This window comes from Cryptomeria japonica, chromosome 5, assembly GCF_030272615.1.
Source record: "Cryptomeria japonica chromosome 5, Sugi_1.0, whole genome shotgun sequence".
Classification (NCBI taxonomy): Eukaryota; Viridiplantae; Streptophyta; class Pinopsida; order Cupressales; family Cupressaceae; genus Cryptomeria; species Cryptomeria japonica.
Window position 1 is genome coordinate 787,408,038 of NC_081409.1, and position 22,126 is coordinate 787,430,163.

The 22,126-nt window shown below is 34.5% G+C and overlaps 1 protein-coding gene across 1 annotated transcript; it reads left to right on the top strand.

Annotated features, from left to right (window-relative positions):
* The first annotated feature begins 8,242 nt into the window (after positions 1 to 8,242).
* LOC131049188 (G-type lectin S-receptor-like serine/threonine-protein kinase At2g19130) lies at positions 8,243 to 10,017 on the top strand. The gene has a single exon (XM_057983222.2). It carries the CDS (start codon positions 8,263 to 8,265, stop codon positions 9,895 to 9,897), a length of 1,635 nt encoding a protein of 544 aa, XP_057839205.2. The 5' UTR covers positions 8,243 to 8,262; the 3' UTR covers positions 9,898 to 10,017.
* The last annotated feature ends 12,109 nt before the right edge of the window (positions 10,018 to 22,126 follow it).

Consider the following 22,126-nt stretch of genomic DNA (forward strand, 5'->3'; position numbering starts at 1 on the left):
TAAACCAAAATGCCTAACCATAATAGTAAACAAATTATACCCTAAACCTAGCAATAAACCAAGTTGGACCATATGCCCCTTTAACATATTTGAACACTTCACTTATTTAAACCCTAATACTATTAGTAACATAACTTGAACCCTAATATAAACCAAATGAAATCATAAACCAAAATTGAACCTAATTGAACATTAAACCAAATTGAACCTTAATCCTAAACCTAATTGAACTGTAAACCAAATTGAACCCTAACCCTAAACATAATTGAACACTAAAAACAATTGAGTTGTAACTATTATTGTATTACAATTAGTCTATTCTTCCCACCCTATTTTAATTCTTTACATAATCTTTACCCTAATACTAAAGACTAAATCAAATTAAACACTAAACCAAATTAAACCCTAATCCTAAAACAAACTAAACCTGATCCATAACATATAATAATTGTTATTCTAACTCTAATACTATTTCTAAATGCAATCTTAACTTTGGGCCTAATCTAATAACAAACCTAAACCTAACTATATCTCTAATACAAAACCTAATCCTATGCATAACCCTAGCCATGATGAAACTCTAACACTAACTAGGATACTAACCCTAACCTGTAATAATTATTATTATATCATAATCATAATACTCTGACCATAATCCTAATTCTAACCCTAATCTTTAACCCAAACCATAACAATCACTCTTACCCTAACCCTAACCCTAACCATGATGTAAAACCTAATCCTAACCATAATGATAAGTCCTAACCCTAACCATAATCCTAACCATGATGTAAATGCTAACAAAAATCATAACCCTTAGCCTAAACCTAGCCCTAACCATAATACTAGCTGTAGCCCTCAACCCTAAGCCTAACTATGATAACAACCCTATCTCTAGCTATAATTCTAACCATACTAAACCCTAAGCCTAACCATAATCTTAACCTCAATCATTTTGTAAATCCTAACCCTTATAGTTAACCATATCCCTAAGTCTATCTATAGCTATGATGTAAGCTCTATCCCTAACCATAATCCTAACCGTAACAGTTAAAATTAATCCTAACCATAATCCTAACCCTCTAACTCCAACCCTAACCCCAACCATGATGTAAATCCTAACCCTATCCCTAACCCTATCTATAGCCTAAATCATGATGTAAACTCTAACCATAATTCTAACCCTAACACTTAATCCTATCCCTAACCATGATGTAAAACCTAATTGTAAGCCTAATCCTAACTCTAAACTCTAATCCAAACTATAACCCTGACCTTAACCATAATCCTAAGCCCCAACACTAACCATAATCCTTACCCTAATTGTAAGCTTGATGTAAATCCTGGCCCTATCTACATTAACTATTGCCACTGCTTCGAATAAAATAACTTTATCAAATAATATTATGATGTTAGTGTTACTTCAATGATAACTGAGCTAACTTCATCAATGAGAAAAACAAAATAGTTACAATTTATATCATTTTTAATAAGCTTACCTTTTATAATCCTTCCACTTTCACCAAACCTATTAGAAAAATATCCTCCACATACTCCACTCTTCAGCAACAAATAAATCATATAGCAAATATATTAAATTCTCCAAAGTAAATTCAAATTTATATTACTACCATGAGCTAATTAAACCTTAACTTTATCCTTAAAATGAAGCTTTATTATATAATCCTAACCCTCACACCATGCTTTATCCTTAAACTCTAACTCTATTTGAGTACTAATGCTAACTCTAACTATAATTAAACCCTAAATAAATTGCAATACTAACCCTAAACCTAATCCTAATCCTAATCAAGATGCAAATCCTAACCCTAGCAATAACCTTAATTATAACCTTAAACCTAACCATAACCCAAACCCTAAAACTAACCCTAATATGAATAATAATGTAAACACTAACTATCATCCTAATCCTAATTTTAAACCCTATCCCAAACCATAACCCTAGCCTTTACCATGATTCAAATCCTAAACCTAACCATAATCCTAAGCCCCGACCCTATCCATAATCGTAACAATAACCCTAATCATGATGAAAATCCTAATCATAACGTTGACCCTAAACCTAACCTTAACCATGATGTAAACACTAACATTAATCCTAACACTAACCATGATATAAACCACAACCCTAGCTATAATACTAATGTTAACCCTAACACTAACCTGAATGATTGTCTTAACCATAACCATTACCATAGTCCTAGCCACAACTCTAAACCATTACCTTAATCATAACCCTAACCCTAACCCTAACCCTAACCCTAACCCTAACCCAACCTAATCATAACCCTAAACCCCAACTCTAAAATTAGGGAATGACTCTATAGCCCTTAGGTTGTGCACCAATCATCTATTACAATGTATTAATAATACATTGAGGGTATTAATATCTTGGTACAACCTAAGGGTTGGATAGTTTTTTCCCTAAAAAATAACCCTAAACCTAACCCTTACCATGATGTACACCCTAACCCTACTCATAATTCTAGACATGATGTAAACCCTAATCCTAACCATGATGTAAATTGAAACCCTAACCCTAAGCATAATATTAACCCAAACTAGAAACCCTAACCCTAACCATAACCCTAATTAAATTTGAATACTAACCTTCAAACGAAGCTCTATTATATAGCCGAAAACCTAACAACGTGCTTTATCCTTAAATCCTGACCCTTCTTGAGTCATAAAACTAACTCTAACCTTAATTTAGTTTTAATGCTAACCCTAATCCTAATTAAACCCTATCCCTAACCCTAATATTGATTCTAATTGAACCTCAACCCTTACCCCAAGCATTATCCTCAAATAACAACTCTAATCAATAACTAAAACCAAATATAACTATTATTTTATCTATAATACTATAACTCCCTCTAACCCTAACCCTAACCCTAACCCTAACCCTAACCTGACAATGACCCAAAACCTAACTTTATATCTAATTATTAATTATAATATTTAACCTAACTTTATATGCAATTATTAATTATATATAACCTTATAATCCTAACTATGTAACCCTAACCCTAATTATAATTCTAACCCTAATCCTAATTGTAACCCTAACCCTAACCCTAATCTTAACCTTAACACTAATTACAATCACTAAGATTAACCCAAATCATAACCTTTACCCCTACCCTAACCCTAATCCTAAGTACAATATTAACTCTCATTATAATTGTAACTCTAACCCTCATTATAATTATCTCTAATGGAAAACCTAATCCTAAGTATAAACCTGACTATGATATTAGCCCTAACCCTAACCGTAATCTTTAGCTAAAGCCCACATAATTGTTGTTCTATCATTATCATAATCTTATCTATAACCATAGTCCCACCCCTAACTATAATCGTAACCCTAACTCTAACCAAGTTTTAAACCCCGACCTTGATATTATACACTTAATAACTATAAAACAATATTATAGTTTCAAAATAAGAATATAATAGTATTATACTTATCGTATAACACTATATTAATATAGTATTACTAATAAAACTATAAAAAAATATTATAACTAACAATGATTTAAAATAATAATATAATACATTTAAAATATTTTAAATTTATATTATGAATATTATTTTCAATAAATTATAAAATAATATCATAATAACGAAAATCAATATAAATTAATAATAATAATATATTATAATATTATTCCACAAACAAATAAAAAATAATAATAATTGCAATAATAATATTACATATTATTGCAACAAACATTAATAATATAATATTATATAGTTCTATTTTGAATTTTTTTATTGTTTCCCATGTTGCATCGCAACTACTACTAGCTTACATATATTTGATTTTAATCACACACACATATATATATAATACGTCGAGAGATATCCTTCTTGAGGCGCCTATTTTTATCATGTACCCCGAACTCTAATAAGTGCCTTGAAAAGATATCTCTTGGCATATTATATATATATGTGATTAAAATCAAATATATGTAAGCTAGTTATTTAGCCTCAAATCTATATGTAAAAAAGTTTTAGAAACATTGAAGGATCAAAAGTCATAGAAACAACTCATTCACTATCATCCTTGAAATATACAACCTCCTATTGTTGTTTCGATGCCTTAAAATATTTTTTTAGAGTCTTCCATAAGGTTAAATTTAGAACAACTCCTTGGAGTATAGATCATTTGTATTTTAGAGTATATTGCTTTTTCTATTCTGTAAAGCCTTCTTTGCATAGACTTCAATTATTTGGAAAAGGTCAAGAACGAGGGGTATGAATATATCAAACATCACTTTCCCCGCTATTTGAACTTTATACAGACATGGTGTCTCACACCTCTACACTATGATTTAAAAAAAAAAAGAAAGCAAAGATATTTAAAAGAGTGATAGGAATTTAGGATTCTTGTTGTGGGTATTTAATTTTGTTGTTGTGGGTACCATTCTCAACAGTGGTTATGTATGTGATATAAAAGCTGGAGCGATCTCTTCACCTACCCTCTTGACTTGTTCCTTTATCGCCTTGCTTCCCCTCACACTTAAACTAGTAGCTAGAATCAGAACCTATGTGATCATATCTACCCATTAGTAGTCAATTTTACATTTGTTTATTTTATTTATGGGTTTATTTAGAAGAAAGATTATAGGAAGAGAGGGTACATGTCCTTTTGCAGAGTTAGGACATTTGAGATAGAAAAATATTATGTTTTGTATTATAAAATTTGTATAGATATTTGAATAAAATACATAAATAATTTAGTCATAACTTAGTAGTTGGTTTTAATAAAGATTTACTCAACAAAGATATGATCGAAAGAAGTGAAGAAATCCTAATCAAATAATGATCAAAGATCAATATTTCATAAAGTGAAGTATAGTAAGATTTGCCATTCCATAGACTATCTTTAACTTCATTAACATTAAAAATATTCTATTGTGTTCTAGATTAAGTTGAAGAGTTGAGAATTTTGAAAGATTTTAAAAATGTTAAACAATAAGATTGTAACCAAAACTTTGTTGAGATGTTGTCTCTTTCCTCATGAATAATTTGTTACACACCATAAGTTTAATAGATTTATACAATACAAAGAAAAAGACAACAAATGTTATAATGAATTTACACAAATCACCAAACAAAACTACACACACACACACACACACACACACACACACACACATTACATACATACATACATACATACATACGTGTGTGTACACACATGCACACACACACACACATATATACATATACATACATACATACATACATGTGTACATACATACATATTTATGTATGTATGTATGCATGTACATGTATATGTGTGTGTGTACATATATATACATATACATATACATACACACACACACACACACACACACACACACACACACACACACACACACACACACACACACACACACACACACACACACACACACACACACACACACACACACACACACACACACACACACACACACACACACATACACACATACACACACACACACACATGCATACATACATACATACATATCTATATCTATATCTATATCTATACACACACACACACACACATATACATATACATATACATATACATATATGTATATATATGTGTCTCTATATATATGTGTATATATACACATATACATATATGTATATATACACACACACACATTCCTTCTTTATTCTCATCCAAAATCAAGCGCAATTAAGTACACTTTCTTCTATGGATACAACAAAGCAAAATTAGACTTTCTTTTTAGAATATTGATATACAATAAATATTACAATAAAAGAATTGCTTAATATTATTTAGAAAAAATTATTGAGTTCTTAGAGAAGCTCGATGACAAAATTTTCCTAGATATTGTTTATGATACTATTTTTTATGGAATATTAAATACATCTTTTCAATAAATTGGAGAAAGATTGAATTCCTTTGGTGACATATCTCAACGTATGGATTTGTATAGTTTTTGAGTTTGTATATGATGTTTCAATATACAATGTACACAAGAGTATTCAATATCATTCAAAACATTAATACAATTGATATTTAACTAGAAAAATGCAATGGATTATAAATCAAAAAAAAAAAAAAATGTATGTATATTTTTGAGAGGTTGAAAAATTGAAATGGACAAAATAATGATAAACTATTTTTCTACAAGTAGAAAAAATTTTCAAATTAATTTATTTTTCCACCACATAATATTATCATGTCCATAACAATATACATTTTCAATCAAAAGTAATAAATTTGACAATTTAACAAAAAAATTAAAGCCTTGCAATTTAAAAAAAAATTTGAACAGCAATATTTTTTTTCAATGACTATTTTCTAACTAAACCAGTTCAAAAATACATATTGAAATCAAAATTAATGTTTATAATAATCTACTTTTCCAACTTATCATAGAAAATGACTATTATGATTTATATACTAGTGCTCATGTCATTCATGTCATTCAAGCCATTATCATATTTGAAATTTAATTCAATGAATTAAAAGTGTGGCATGCAATTTTTAAAAAAAATAGATTTTATAATAATTATTCCCAATATTAATAAAAAAAATATTTAAAATGGAAAATTTTATGTACACTATAAAATTCTTATCATGATTAATATTTTCTAATTCAGTTGTGTGCTAGCTTTTGTGTCAATGTTTGGATCACCCTTTTGATCTATCATTAAAATGAATTATTTTTTACAAAATTCTCTTTGAAATTTTTTAATTCTATTTTGAATAAAGAAAATGAATTTGAAATGAAACGATTTAAAATATTCCCTATACAAAATTTAAAAAATAATAAGAGATCAATAATGAAAGCAATATATATCCAACAAAACACAAAGCTATCAATTGTTTCAGTATTGACTCTCTGGTAGAAGTCGCTTGCATGACTAGAGTCTTCTAGAACCCGCTATTTGAGACTTTCCACAGGCGTGGCCTCTCTACCAGACATTGCAGTCACAAAAACAAAACAAAAGGAAAATGGCGATACTCGTAGACTTACATGCCTTTCGAAAAGCAGGATAGGAATTTGAATTTATTGTTGTGGCATTTAATTTTGTCATTGTTGATTTTGATACCATTGTAGTGCACGCCGCCATTATTTCAATGTTATCTTCAGATTTCAGGTCAAGTCATCTTACAACTATTACTTCACCCACGCTGCCGACTTCTCCATTGACTGCACTTCGCTCTCCTATTAAACATGCAGCTAGAGCCAAAGCCTTTGTGCTGACATTTAGTCCTTAGGAATCTTTTTTGATCATTTCTTTGTAAAATAAGTGCATGGAAAAAGTCAAAAGAGGTTTGTTAAAGGATATGTTTTTAAAGTGGAATAGTTCAACAGGATAAAATCTTATTTTGGATTATTTTCTGGATCAAAGTACATAAGCAATATAGCAAGATTTAGTTTCGGAGTCAAATAACATTTATTCAGTGAGCAGATCAGCAAAAATGCCAAAAGATCAGCAAAAATAGTAGAATCAACGACAACTGACATGGGAGACAGCCTTCCAGTAGGGACTTCCCTCGTCGGAAATCAGACTTTGGTCTCGAAGAATGGCACCTTTGCATTGGGATTTTTCAGTCCCCAAAAAACCAATAACTGGTATATTGGCATCTGGTATGCCAAAGTGTCGGAGAAAACATTTGTATGGGTAGCTAACCGCGAAAATCCTGTGAGAAACATTCCCGGCGTTTTAAATTTATCAAGAGATGGTTATCTTCGACTGTTTGATTTACGTGGACGATTAATTTGGTCGTCCGACAACAGCTTGAAGGCGTCCCGGGCATCTTTGTTGGAATCAGGTAATTTGGTTTTGCTAAGAACACGGGCCGGGAAAGTTTGGGAAAGTTTCCAACATCCGGTGGATACATGGCTGCCAGGGATGAAGATGCGGAAAGGAATGAAACTCACTTCTTGGAAGAGCTCTTCTGATCCGGCACCTGGGCCTTTCTATTTACAAATGAATCCTTCACCAGCAAGCACTCAGTTTTTGGCGTTCTCTCACAACAGTGGTCCGTACTGGTCTAGCGGAGAGTGGAACGGAAAATATTTCGCAAATATGCCAGGATTTGCCTCGGCAGGCTCCCAAGTTAAAATAGTGTGTGTAACGCTTCCTCCTTCAAGAATGTACTGCACATATACAACCAAGGGTATGATAAAGGAACACTCAAGTTTGAAAAAGAATGGTGAACTTTGGGTGTACTATATGATACAAAATGGTGGGTGGATGGTGGATGCGTTCGGACCGAGGGATCAATGCATTGTTTATGGTGTGTGTGGGGCTAACGCAGCATGCATTGACTATACACAGCTGAATGCTCATGTCACAGGCGATGCCAATGACACGTGTACATGTCTACAGGGGTTCAGGCCCCAAAACAGCCATGCTTGGGATTCTCAAGAGTGGTGGTTAAGTGGTTGTGTTCGCCGAAGTCCATTGCAGTGCTCTCTCACAAATTCTACCGACGGTTTTTTGGAAGTGAAGGACAAGCTTTTGGCCGACGATGAAGCGGCTGCATATAGCAAGGAGCAAACTCTGAGTGGATGCCAACTTGCCTGCCTCAACAACTGCTCGTGCATGACCTTTTGGCTCAGAAGCTCATCTCCTCCTGTCTGTCGATTGTGGTTTGGGGATTTGATGAATGTGCGCGAGTCCCCTGGCATCCAGTCATTCTATCTCCGTTTGGCAGCTTCTGAGTTACAAGGTTCGACAACTAAGCCAAGAAATAAATCCTTTGGCCTTCACATATTGCTTCCTGGGGGCGCTGCGGGTCTTGTTCTTGTTCTTGTTCTTGTTCTGGTCGTGTTTATTATGTGGAAAAGTGGAAGAATGGCAAAGGAGGATGACGTCCCCACATCTCTTAGAGCATTCACTTTCCGAAAGTTGCGAGTTGCAACTAAGAATTTCAGGCATAAGCTGGGAAAAGGATCATTCGGTTCGGTGTTCAAAGGTACTCTAGCAGACAAAACTCCCATCGCTGTCAAAAGGTTAGAGGGTTTAGCAGGAACTGAAAAGCAATTTCGTGCAGAAATTAGTACCATTGGTGAAATACAACATGTGAATCTGGTCAGGCTGTTCGGATTTTGTGCGGAGGAATATCGAAGGCTACTCGTTTATGAGTACATGCCCAACGGCTCTCTTGACTCCTTTCTGCTCCGTGGTAAAGAGGGAGAAGTGCAAGGGAAATTATTAAGTTGGAAAACCAGATTTCAGATAGCGTTGGGCACTGCGCGAGGACTAGCTTATCTTCACGATGAATGTAGGGATTGCATCATTCACTGTGATATTAAGCCAGAAAACATTCTCCTTGATGCCGATTTTCGTCCCAAGGTAGCTGATTTTGGTCTGGCAAAGTTATTAGGTAGAAATTTCAGCCGCGTCCTGACTACCATGAGAGGAACGATAGGTTATTTGGCTCCAGAGTGGATCTCCGGTATTCCCATCACTCCCAAGGCGGACGTGTATAGTTTTGGCATGACATTGCTGGAGATTATAGCAGGACGAAGGAATGTGGACCTCACTGTGCCCCAGCCTAGCTGCTATTACTTCCCTTCCTGGGCTGCCGATCAATTCCACAAAGGAAACCTGATGGCTATCGTTGATGGAAGGATATCAGGTGAGGCAGATGCTGAAGAGGTGAGAAGGGCTGTTACAGCGAGCATATTATGCATTCAAAGAGATGAAATGGTTAGGCCAACAATGGCTCAAGTCGTGCAATTACTCCAAGGGACAGTGGAGACCAGCGCACCTCAATTTCAGCAGTCTGTCGATAGACTTCAAGATCACCCTTCATGCAAGGAAGATGGCCTTTTGGGCACGATCCCGGCCTCATTTCTTATGATGTCGGAGCATTGCACTTAGCAAGACTTGATCTCTAGTGGGCTCATTTAGAGCCTTTCAACTTCACTAGTACACCAAGGGCCCATTGACGATTACAAATTTTAAATTTTAACAATATTTATTAAAGTAGGTTAGCTTTCAATTAGGGAGTTGTTGTTGTTGTTGTTGTTGTTGTTGTAGCTTTTATATATTAATATGACAATTTCTATGACATCAATTTTCTTCGTTGGAAATTTTTTTAATTATTTTATAAAAAATTATAGTTTTCCTACCTTCATGTATACAAACTAGTTTGAAGATGATGCCAGCTTTAACCAAGACATCTATTCTCTTCTTTTTAAAACATTATTAATTGCCTTATAAAAAAATTATATTTTCTTATCTTCATGTACGCTAACAAGCTTGAAGATGATACTAGCTTTAACTAATAAACAAATATCAAAAAGCATTTCTTTTAGTATTACATGCCCTTTTCCGAAGGCATTACATGTCATTTTCAAAAGGAACCTAGTGAAATTGAGTTCTACGCTTGCAATCATACAAGGATTCAAGTTGAAATAAATGCAATATTTCTACTTATGCTATTGATCCTCTAGAATTAACTTTTTCGTTTCATGCTAGTATTAGTTTCTAGATAGTACGGTTTAATTTTTAAGCATGTGTCAAAAGTTCTTAAAATTGTCTAAAACCATTATGCATTTGAAGAGTTTTTTTCCAATTAAAATTATTTCCTATTCCATTCAATGCGAAAATGTTTATCTTTCAAATTTATTGGTATAAAATAGGGGAAATGGTGCAAACTAATTTCCTAGAACCTTCCCAGACAAGGGAAATTGCAGCAAACAATTACTTAAATTTTAGTATAGCCAATTCATACTCAACACATTGTTAAATTAAAAATCTTCCAAAATTTCTTTAGTCCTCAAGTATCTACCCAACACCAATATTAGTAAATTTATTTTGAAAATTAATATCATTGTGTCCTTCCTTCACTTTATAGAATATAATTTCCTTTAGTAATGTACATAAATTTGTTCCTTGCCAATACTTTATTTTACCTTGCAGGTATCTCTTCATTTTGTCCTTGTGCAACAAAACTATGGAAGATTTTGTTTGTTCTTCTCTTACCCAAGCTTACCAAATGCTCCATTTGACATAGAAACAAGCCTTTCTTCTCTATCCGTTTCATTTTATGCATTGTCCAAAAGCTTCCCTCTATTCATTCTTGCACAACATTTTCTTTGCTACTTGTTCGTATCTTATTTGTCAAAGACTTATGGCTTTTTCCTGAAATTTTGGTACTCGGTCTCTTCATTTTCCCAAGCCCCTTTTCTTCTCTTCTCATGAACAACAAAAAGGAAAACATTAAAAATCCTTCTCTATCCCGTTTATTTCCCTTTCATATCTCACAACTTTTCAATTTCCTTATTTCTAAATCTCAACACAAACTCTATATTTCTTATGATGTGGCTGGTGGATATTGTTGGTCATTGCTACTACTAGGATATGTTGTTTTCATTGATGTCAAAATATTCCTTTGATTTGTTCCATTGATTGTAGATTGGGAAAATCATATAATCCAGTTTGTAGTGTTGGTTTTCCAAAGTTCGATATATCCTCAGGTATATTTTGGTGTGATCAAATCTTGTGCCGAGCTTTTGGGAAATTTCTTGGGATGGTCTTGTGTATCTTCATTTCAGATGGTTCATCATTTGATGCTCTGCAAGTCATCTTTCATTGTGACAGTTGCTAATTGGTTGTGTTCTTGAGCTTTCAGACATTGACCGATAAAGATTTGAAAAGTGGTGTTGGTGCAGCTATTCCTAATGATTCTAACGTTATTGTTGATGTTTTTTAGTCATGTACTATTTGTTTTGGTGATTTCTATCAACTGGTGATGAATTGCGTGTTATGCAATTTTCTTGGTGGTGTAGTGTGTTGCGGTTGATCTTCGCATGATTTCCGATGGAGTTGTGCATTTGAGAATTTGATTTAGGACCATGTTATGCCATGTAAACTATTATATTGGTCCGGTGGTTGATCTTTGTATCGTGTGATATAATTTTATAATTAAAGATTGAGGGTTTAGCCGACCTTGTTATCAAGGTCGATGAATTGTATATATGGGTCATATAGTCATGTAATTTAGGTGTTGATGTTGTGTCTGCATTACCAGAGAGAGTTTTATGTGTGAACAAGTGATTTATCCTTAGGTGTTGAGTTTGAGGTGAGATTGGTGTTGTAGGGCAGACATCTATGCTTAACTAGAACTCTAATTAGGGAATTGGAGATGCTATTCTTTTAGTTCATTTCTAATTAGGCATCAACATAGGGCTATATTGACATCTTAAGGGGTGCATTGTATATTGTCTTTTTGTAATATATTTTGCATGCTTTATACCAGGTGTTCATTCTCAAAACTAGACGAACAACTCTTATATGATTTTTTCATTTTTGAAACTAGACACAACATTTAATATGTCTTATGAGGTCTGCATTCTCGAAACCTGACCAACAAGTCTTATACAAGATGCTTCATGCCTAAAACCAGACATATTTTGTTTTTATTTCATGTCTTATACATGTTGTTGCATGCTCGAAACCAGACCAACGAGTCTTATATGAGATGCTTAACTCAAACAACAATATATGCAATAGGGTGAATTGACTAGCATAACATTGCTTACTGGATTGTTCAACTCTTCCTTTTTTAGAGAGTGGAACTAGCATAACACAACTTGCTAGACTATTTCGACTCTCCCTCTTTACATGAATCACACAACATAATACACTATTTGTTTTCCTGTGAGTATTCATGTCCTCGCAGGCTACCTAATATAACAAAGCTTTCTAGCTTGTCGATTCCACGATCTCTCTCTTCTTCTCATGGATCACTTAATATAATGCAACTTCGTAGCCCATGGCATCCATTTTCTCCCCTTTCTCCTCCCCATGAACTCATAGCTTTTCTATTTGTGGATCATGGTTCATCATTTGATGCATTCTCTTGGTCTTTTTTATGTGATTGCTTGTATTCTTGTGATAGCATTTTGAGAATGATGTTATTAGTTGAGACATTTTGATTATTAAGGTCTCTTCAGCTAGTTTACTTGGATCCTTTTTGGTTTTATTACTAACCCCTTGTGCGTCTTTTGTCTTTGTCTTGTTTTGTGTGTCCTTGCATGTGATTGAGTTAAGATCCTAATATTGGGGGCTTGGTTCCTCAAAATTAGTGATGTCTTATCTCTTTGTGATCTTGCTCCTAATTGCACTCCCTCTCTCTCTCTCTACTTTATCACGAGTATTTACATAGGCTCATAACTCTTGTTAAAGTGGGTGCTAAATGTAGCATCGTAAATTGTAATTGATCCAATTTAGACCTCATGTGTGTACTCCTATTTTAGTGTGTCTCATTTTAATCCCTCATAGGCCTATTTTGGCCCCATTTTACTCCAGCTCTAATGTCACGTGTTCACACCACTAGGTGGGCCTTGTCTTGGAAGTTGTCCTCTGGTACTTCTTGATTGGCTAGTCCTAATTTTGGAGGACCAAGGCATGGAGAACCTTGGTCTTGGACCAAGGTGCCCCAAAACACCTTGGACCAGGGCATGTAGACACTCCCCCTCCTCGATAGATTTTGGTCTCCATAGCTACACTTGACCATTGGAGATCAACCTAATTGGTGATTTGCCTAGGGAATCCTATATAAAGACATCCTATCAATTCATTTCAACCTAAGTCTCCATACCCTATCATTCATACATTCATGAAGCATTCATCATCAAGAAATTTTAGAAATTAAAGGTTACATTTTCATCTTTCAAACATTGTGGAGAAAAGTTGCGTCAATCTTCATGCAAGCATGTGTGTGATTAGGTTTTTCACATTCATGTGTTTGTCATGCCATCACATTCAACATTTATGATTACATTCAAAGAGCATTGCATCATCAATCCTTCTATCAACCATTGCAAATATGAGGTATATCTCCTTAGCATTTACTTTAGTATTTACATTATATAATTCAAGGTTAAATCCTAAACTGGGGTTTAACCTAAAGAAAACCCCTATCCACAACCCTATTTCCTTTCTTTTTGTGTGCAAGGAATAGGCTCAGGAGCTGTACTCTAGGATTTTGATAGGGTCTACACCAACAGATAGGTTCAACTTTGACAGAGAAAAATTTGGAGGACCAATGCAAATTTGTACTAGATCTCATCCTAAAAAATTTGGCCGAGCTTTTAGGAATAGGTTCTAAATATCTTATTTTGCCTAGATCTCAGTTTAGTTCTCTGTGGGATATTCTTACTAGTCTATTTTTGTCAATCTACTTCAACTTTTCATTATTTTACCCTAATTTTGCAAGTCATATCCACTCTTTAATTAGAAAGAGGGGGAAAACACATAACTAGTGAATCTAATTAGAAGTTAATCCATTCCCATATTTAGATTGTGGTTAGATCTATTCGGTTCACCCCTCTTTCAATATAGTGTCCCCCAAGGAAAAATTAGTGGTCTGAAATCAAGCTGTTCTAATAACTCGACTTTAATTATGATCTTACAATTGCATCTGATTAGCTCTAGTGTGCTTAAAAGGAAATGAAAAAATTCTAACAATACTGAAATGGTCAGAGCAACCAATTTTATTTGAATAGATCCATTCTTCTTGACAAAACTAATTTGCAATGATTAGAAAAGACATAAAACCATGAAAAGGTGTTACCTTAGAATTTATAGGTAGAGGAGGGTAAAGATTTTTAGAGAAATGTTTCTTTAATATGATTCTCCTTCCTCACTTGATTATCATATGCTTAATTAATTTTCTCTTTTTAGGGGCAAGAAAACCACTTTGTTTTGATATTTTCCTCGTTAATTTTCTCTTGTCATGGATTTTTTCGAGAAGGGTGAAACAACTCTTGTGCAGATTCTGGCTAGGTTTGAATGAATCCATTTTGGTGTTTGAGTGGGTTTTTCTATATGCAACAAAAGTGGTTTGTGCATAAATAGAATGATGTGAATTTTCAGCCTGAGAGTTTTTAGTGGAACTCAAATTCTATGAAGATTTGTAAATAGTAGAAAGATCGTATTGCATGTCATTGACAATACACATTTCATATACATTATCACTAGTTACCGGTGCTGTTAATTTCTATAACCCAACAACATATTAATTGCTCAACAAATATCGTAGAAAAGAAACAAGAATAATGCTTGCCTATTTGATTTGTAACAATTAATACATTGGGTTAATTAAGTAATGATTAGTGGAAGTAAATTCATACAAAACCAAACACATAAACACAATAACATAGGTAACACCAATATACCCAAGAAACCCCAATGTGAGGGAAAAACCTATAAATGTCGAATCTTCTATAAAACCTCAAGAGAAAACTTTCCTTTCAAATACAATCCTAGTTGCTACAACAATCATACATATGTAGTCTTCTTGATGAAACATCAATTATGCAAGTGAAGTGAAACTTTCCTCACATGACATGACCTAAGAGGAAAATTTCTTACATGACTTGAGAAAGACTGAAATTTCCTCATATGATGCAAACTGGAACTTTCCTTACACAACACAAGAGAAAATAATCTTGTCTCATATAACTTAGACTATCTCACACATAAAACTTCTCTTGGTGTTCACCTCACAATTGCAGGAAATATTCTATTTACAGAATACAAAACATTCTCTTGCTGAACATTCAACACAACTGCACTTAAACAACTTCCACAATCACACCTTCTGAACTACATAAAACTTAACACTCTCTCTTAGTGAGGAAGGTGTCCTGCACAAAACCCAACTTATCCCTGAAGAAGAGAAACTTACTCTTCATCAAGTCCTTTGTCAAGATGTCTACTATTTTCTTATCGATAGGAATGTATTATAACTTCACTGTCCCCTTGTCCACACAATCTTTGATGAAGTGGTACTTGATCTCAATGTGCTTTGACTTGTCATGAAACATTGGATTCTTAGAGAGTTTGATACAACTTTGATTATCACAATAAATGACTATCAGATCTAGCTCTTGATCAAAGTGCCTCCAAAAGTTTCCAAAGCCACATAGCCTCAAATGTAGCCATACTAGCTGCCATATACTGGACCTTTGGAAAAATTAAAGCAACTGACTTTTGTTTCTTGCTATACTAGGAAGTTGCTCCTAATCCCAAGCTAAAACAACACCTTGAAGTGCTCTTCCTGTCAGCTGTACTAATTTCCCAATTTGCATCAGTGAACCCCTTGAGCTTCACTCCATCCTGATGAATATACCTCAACCCATAATCAATTATGCCTCAAAGATACCTCAAAACATGCTTCACAACTATCCAATGCAAATTGTTAGGTTCTACCATAAACTGACTAAGTGAGAGCCTATCAACTGTTTGTACAAAGTTGGGTCCACTGCCTCTGATTTGGAAGCATCAATATTCTTCTAGTTGGTCACAAGTAGCGTGGACATGGCCTTACAATTTTCCATCCCAAATCACTTCAAGATATCAATTGTATACTTCCCCTGTCCAAGGAAGACGTCTCCCTCTTTTTGCCACAACTCCAATCCTATAAAGTAGTGCATCAATACCAAGTTCATCTCAAACTCTCTTGCAAGATCCTGCTTGCAGTGTTCTATGAGCCTTTTGACCTTGTAAGAAACAAGTCATCAACATACAACACCAATATGGGAAGCTCTCCCTTCACTTGAACATAGTACAAGTTTGGATTAGCCTAAAGCCCACACTCTACAAGTAACCATCAATACACGCATACCACACCCTAGGAGCCTGCTTGAGCCCATACGATGCTCTCTTCAACCTGCATACATGGGAATCCCTCCCATGCACCTCAAAAACCTCTAGTTGTTTTATGTAATTCTCTTCATCAATCACTCCATTGAGAAAGACTGTCTTCACATCCATATGGTGAATCCTCCAACCTATCTACGCTGCTACAAAAATGATTTCTCTTATGGATGAGTACCTGGCTAACAGAGTAAAGGTCTCATCATAGTCGATCCCTTTCTTCTAAGAAAACCCCTTAGCCACAAATCTTGCTTTGAACTTTTCTACACTACCATTTTGCAACATGCTTGATCTTATACAACCGTCTCAACCCCACCACTAACTTGTTTTTGGGTCATGGCACTATCTCCCACATGCTATTCTTCATGATGGAAGAATACTCTTCCACCATGACATCCCTTCATACTTGGTGCTTGGACACCTCTTCAAAGTTGGAAGGCTCTACTTCAATTAGATCACTCATAAGTGCCATATAATCAAAAATGTGTTTCAGAGCCTTTCTTTGTCTTACTGGATCCTAAGGATCACCAACATACTCTTGGGCCTCTCTTAGTGTCTTCTCAGCTACCCTATTTCTCCTCCTCTCTATGACATGAGCTTGAGGCTGAGGAGTCCTCTACTCTTCCTCTTGATCAACTTTCTCAACTTTCATGCTCTGTTTTGCAACTTACGTGACTAAAGTCTGAGGAATTCATGCAACTTCAACCTTGGGTGTCTGCTCCTCCTCCTAAACCTCCATCAAGCTTCTAGAATTTTGAAGAGCGCTTTCCTCCTCGAACTTCACATGTCTGTGAATAACTGTTCTCCCAAGGGTAGGAATGTAAACACGATAAGCCTTAGAATTTTCACTTTATCCAACTAGGATACCCTTCTCTGCAGTTGGTTGAAAATTGGTTCTCTTCTTCATAGGAATATGACAATACACAAGGCATCCAAAGATGCGAATATGCTCCAAATCTAGTTTCTTCCCGGTGAACGCCTCTTCTAGAGTCAATTTTCCCAATGCTTTGTGTGGGCTCCTATTTTATAAATACATTGCTATATTGCAAGCTTTTGCCCACAAAAACCAAGGGAGATCCTAATTCTGAAGCATGGCCTTGTCTGCTCCAACTATTGCCCTATTTTTTCGTTCAACAAACCTGTTTTGCTAAGGGTTGGACGAAACTGTCAACTCTTTCTTGATACCTTGTTGAGCACAAAAATATTTGAAGGAATTCGAGGTATACTCGTCTCCATTATTAGATCTTGATCTTCCTCCTTGTTTGGTTCTCCACAAGATCCTTAAAATCTTTGAACCTACTAAAGACTTCATCTTTATTCTTCATAAAATATATCCATGCCTTCCTAGAGAAATCATCAAGAAAGGTAACATAATACTCATACCCATTCAAGGATGTTGTTGCCATAGGTCCACACACATCTAAGTGTTTGAGATCCAAAATCCCTTTCGATCTAGTGTCACTGGTTGGAAAATTAGCCTTGGCCTATTTCCAAGAACACAACCCTTACATACCTCATGATTTTTGACCTTCATTTTAGGCATCCCTGTCACTATTTACTTGAGTACATTAAGTGATCCATGGTGATGATGAGCCATCCTCCCATGCCATAATTATACAATCCCTGCACAACTTCTTACCAATGCATGTGGTAGCTCAACCTGTAACTAAAACAAGCTACCAAGCCTGAATCCAATCACTTTTGCTACCTTGGAATGCTTATGGCGAACATAGACTTTGCCCTCTTCAAAGGTCACAATGTAACCCTTGTTCTCTAGAGTAGAAACAAAGATTAAATTCTTTGTCATGGCAAGGACATACAACATGTCCTCCACCAATAAAGGTTTTCCAGACTCCCTGTGAAACTTGACCAGGCTTGCACCAGTTGTATGGTAATTGGAATTGTCTCCAAGCTCAATATAGAAGTGCAACTTCTTCTCCTCGAACTTGGTGAAATATTGTCTGACTCCCCTCATGTGGCAAGAAGCCCCACTATCAATATACCATACACTTTTGGCAATTGAACTTGAGAGATAAGCAATGAGTAAAAAAACATTCTCAAACCGTGTTGCAAACTCATCCAACTCTGTAGTAGTTGCAACTCGCTTCTTCTGCTTAGCCTTGTTTTTCTTATTGGAGCATTGGCTGGCGTAGTGACCCATCTGATGGAAACAAAAACACTTTATCTTACTCAGATCTTTCTTCTTCCCGTCCTTGGAAGAAGACCCTTCAGTTTGAGCTTTATTGAGCTTCTTCTTATCCTTGATTTCAAGAGAAATATTTTCTTTATCCTCAACCTTCTTTGTTTGACCTTCTCGATGAATATTTTCATGGATCTCTTCTTGGACAAAATCATCTCAAAACCTCGCTCATTCTGGTAGACGATCTTTGCCAACAACATACTTGAAAAATACTTCCTAGTGCTCAGAGAAACCATTTAGGGCTATCTGCACAAGATTATCACTGGCAATCATCTCTCTAACATCACCCAACTCGTCCCTAATCTGTGTCAATTTGGACAAGTAAGAGGTCAGGCTCTCACCCTTGGACATCTTGGTGTTATGCAACTTGTCCTTGGGCATCATCTTACAACTTTGATAGTCGATTTGATAAAGTTTGATGAGTGTATCCAACATTCTTTTAGCAACGTCTTTCTTGGATAGATGATGAATCAAATGATCTTTTACCCCATCAAGGATAATCCTCTGAGCCTTGGCCTCCTTTATTTCATGCGAATCTAGTGAAATATGATCATTTATTGGTGGAGTCACTTTTCTACTAGCATAGGACCACAACCTGTTCTCCTTGAGAACATATGTAATCAGAAGCTTCCATTGTAAGAAGTTAGATGCATCCTCAAGCCTGTCCTCATATATCAAACATTGGTTGCCTTTATGAAGTAAAACCCTTGAAGAAATTGAAAACTAAGATTTCAAGAAATTCGTGATACAAAAATTAGCTTCGTATTTAGAGTTTAGAGCTCTGATAACATGTTAATTTCTATAACGAGCAACAAAAGATTAATTTCTCAACAAATATCACAGAAAAGAAACAAGAATAATGTTCGCCTGTTTGATTTGTAACAATTAATACATTGGGTTAATTAACAATAATGAACATTGGAAGCAAATTCATACAAAACACAACACATAAACACAATAACACAGACAACAACAATATATCCAGGAAACCCCAATGCGGGGAAAAAAATGCAAATGTTGAATCTTCTATTCAGCCTCAAGAGAAAACTTTCCTTTCGAATACAATCCTAGTTTCTACAACAATCTTACATATATAGCATTGTTGATGAAACATCAGTTATGCAAAGAATTGAAACTTTCCTCACATGACATGACCTAAGAGAAATGTTCCTTACATGACTCAAGAAAGGAAATTTTCTCGCATGATGCCACATGGAACTTTCCTTACATGAGCCAAGAGAAAAGTAAATTACAGTCTCATATAACTCATACTATCTCACACATAAAACCACTCTTGGTATTCACCTCACAAATCTAGGAAATATTCTATTTATAGAATAGAAAACATTCTCTTGTAAAACATTCAACACAAGCTGCACTTAAGCAACTTCCACAACCACACCTTTCGAACTACAAAAAGCTTAACACTCCCTCTTAGTAATTTAAACATTCAATAGAAGATGCAAACTTGAACTTTCCTTACATGAGGCAAGCGAAAAGTAATTTACAGTCTCATAACTCATACTATCTCACACATGAAACCACTCTTGGTTTTAACCTCACAACTCTAGGAAATATTCTATTTACAGGATATAAAACATTCTCTTGCAAAACATTCAACACAAGCCGCAGTTAAGAAACTTCCACAACCACACCTTTTGAACTACAAAAAACTTACCATGTGCAATAACAGTCCTGCCATGGAGATCGTGGCCACTAAACAATCTATCATATTGCATGTCATCCAACACTATGCCCATTTCATATGCATCCTTGCTAGTTACCAATGGAGAATTAGTCCTTCTATAAAGATCAAGGGCACTGAAGAATCCATCATAATATGTTTCCATTGCATTGAATTGATATTAAGAGAAGGGAATATGATTTTTTCTTTAATCGTTCAAAATATTAGACTTGGGATCTCTATATATAGTTATTAAAACTCTAGCTAATAATGATAGAGTTTTCTTGATTCCGTACATATCTCAAACTTCAACTCGTGATAGTCCATTCTTTGAATCGGTCTTTGATAGGCTTGTTTCTCTATACTATTTTAATTTTATTAGATGTCTCTGAAGAGACTAACAAGCTTGCTTCTTTCACAACTTTGACATTAATAATACATGAGAAGATTGCATTCTAGATATATGTAATGAATGAATGGAAGAAAGATTTTAATAATGCATTCCCTGATTATATAGTTACATAGCATGATTGCCATAGGAAATGTTTACAAAGAAACATAATTCTGCCATATTTTTTGTCTGATAGCCTAATTTTTTTGACTGATATTTTAAAATCATGTCTTGACTCTTGAATAGATGAATTCCAAATTTGACCACTATGCTGCTTCCGAGGCCTCAATTTATGACCATTAAAACATGTCTTTTCATTTGTGAAGTCTGTTTATTGTCGTCGTAATAGTGATTGGTTAGGTCCTAAATTTGATGCTTGGCCTTGCGTGTCAAACAAAATTTTAGTGATGGTTATATATTTGAAGTTAGTTTTTTAATTATTAAGATTTATTTTATTTTAGGAAAAAAATTATGTAGATTATATAAGAATAATTATACAAAAACTTTGATGGTTTGGCGAATGACAATCAAGCTCCTAGAACACATCAAGGAATCTACTATAATGTATTCATAATATATAATGAATAGTGATGTGTTGGTGCATTCTATGAGCTGGATAGCCATTTCCCATGGTTTGGATTTAAGTTTGTAGTATTTTCCATTTAGTGGGGTTTCTTGGTACTTAGATTTGTAGCTCTTAAAATTGCTAAAAAAATGGTTAAACACTATTTTTTTGGTTTTTTTTGTATTCTTTGAATTGTTACAACACATCATTTATATTTGATTAAAGTGATCTCCTATGGGGATACGTGTAGGATCATGAGGTGCCAAAAAGTGGCGATATTTTGACTAAAGTCCTGATTGATAGGCTAATTGAAAAATATCTATAACATTCAAACAGTATCACATTTTTTGAATCCAGATCATGCGTCATATTGTATGCTTCGTATACTATAGGATTAAAAATCAAATTGAATTTCATGAAGTTTTGACCAAGTTATGATGGTTAGACATATAAGTTATTATATTTTTTAAAAAATGTAGTAAAAAAATCATAATTAATTATTTATTAAAAAAAATACAAAAAAATATGTGTCACTTCTAGACATGAGTCTTCTACTTATATCTTAAATCTTATAAAAAAATATTATGATTTGATTTTGGT

Bases quoted from the DNA above. Each gene is read 5' to 3' on its own strand.
- LOC131049188 (XM_057983222.2), top strand. From the start codon at position 8,263: ATGGTGGATGCGTTCGGACCGAGGGATCAATGCATTGTTTATGGTGTG.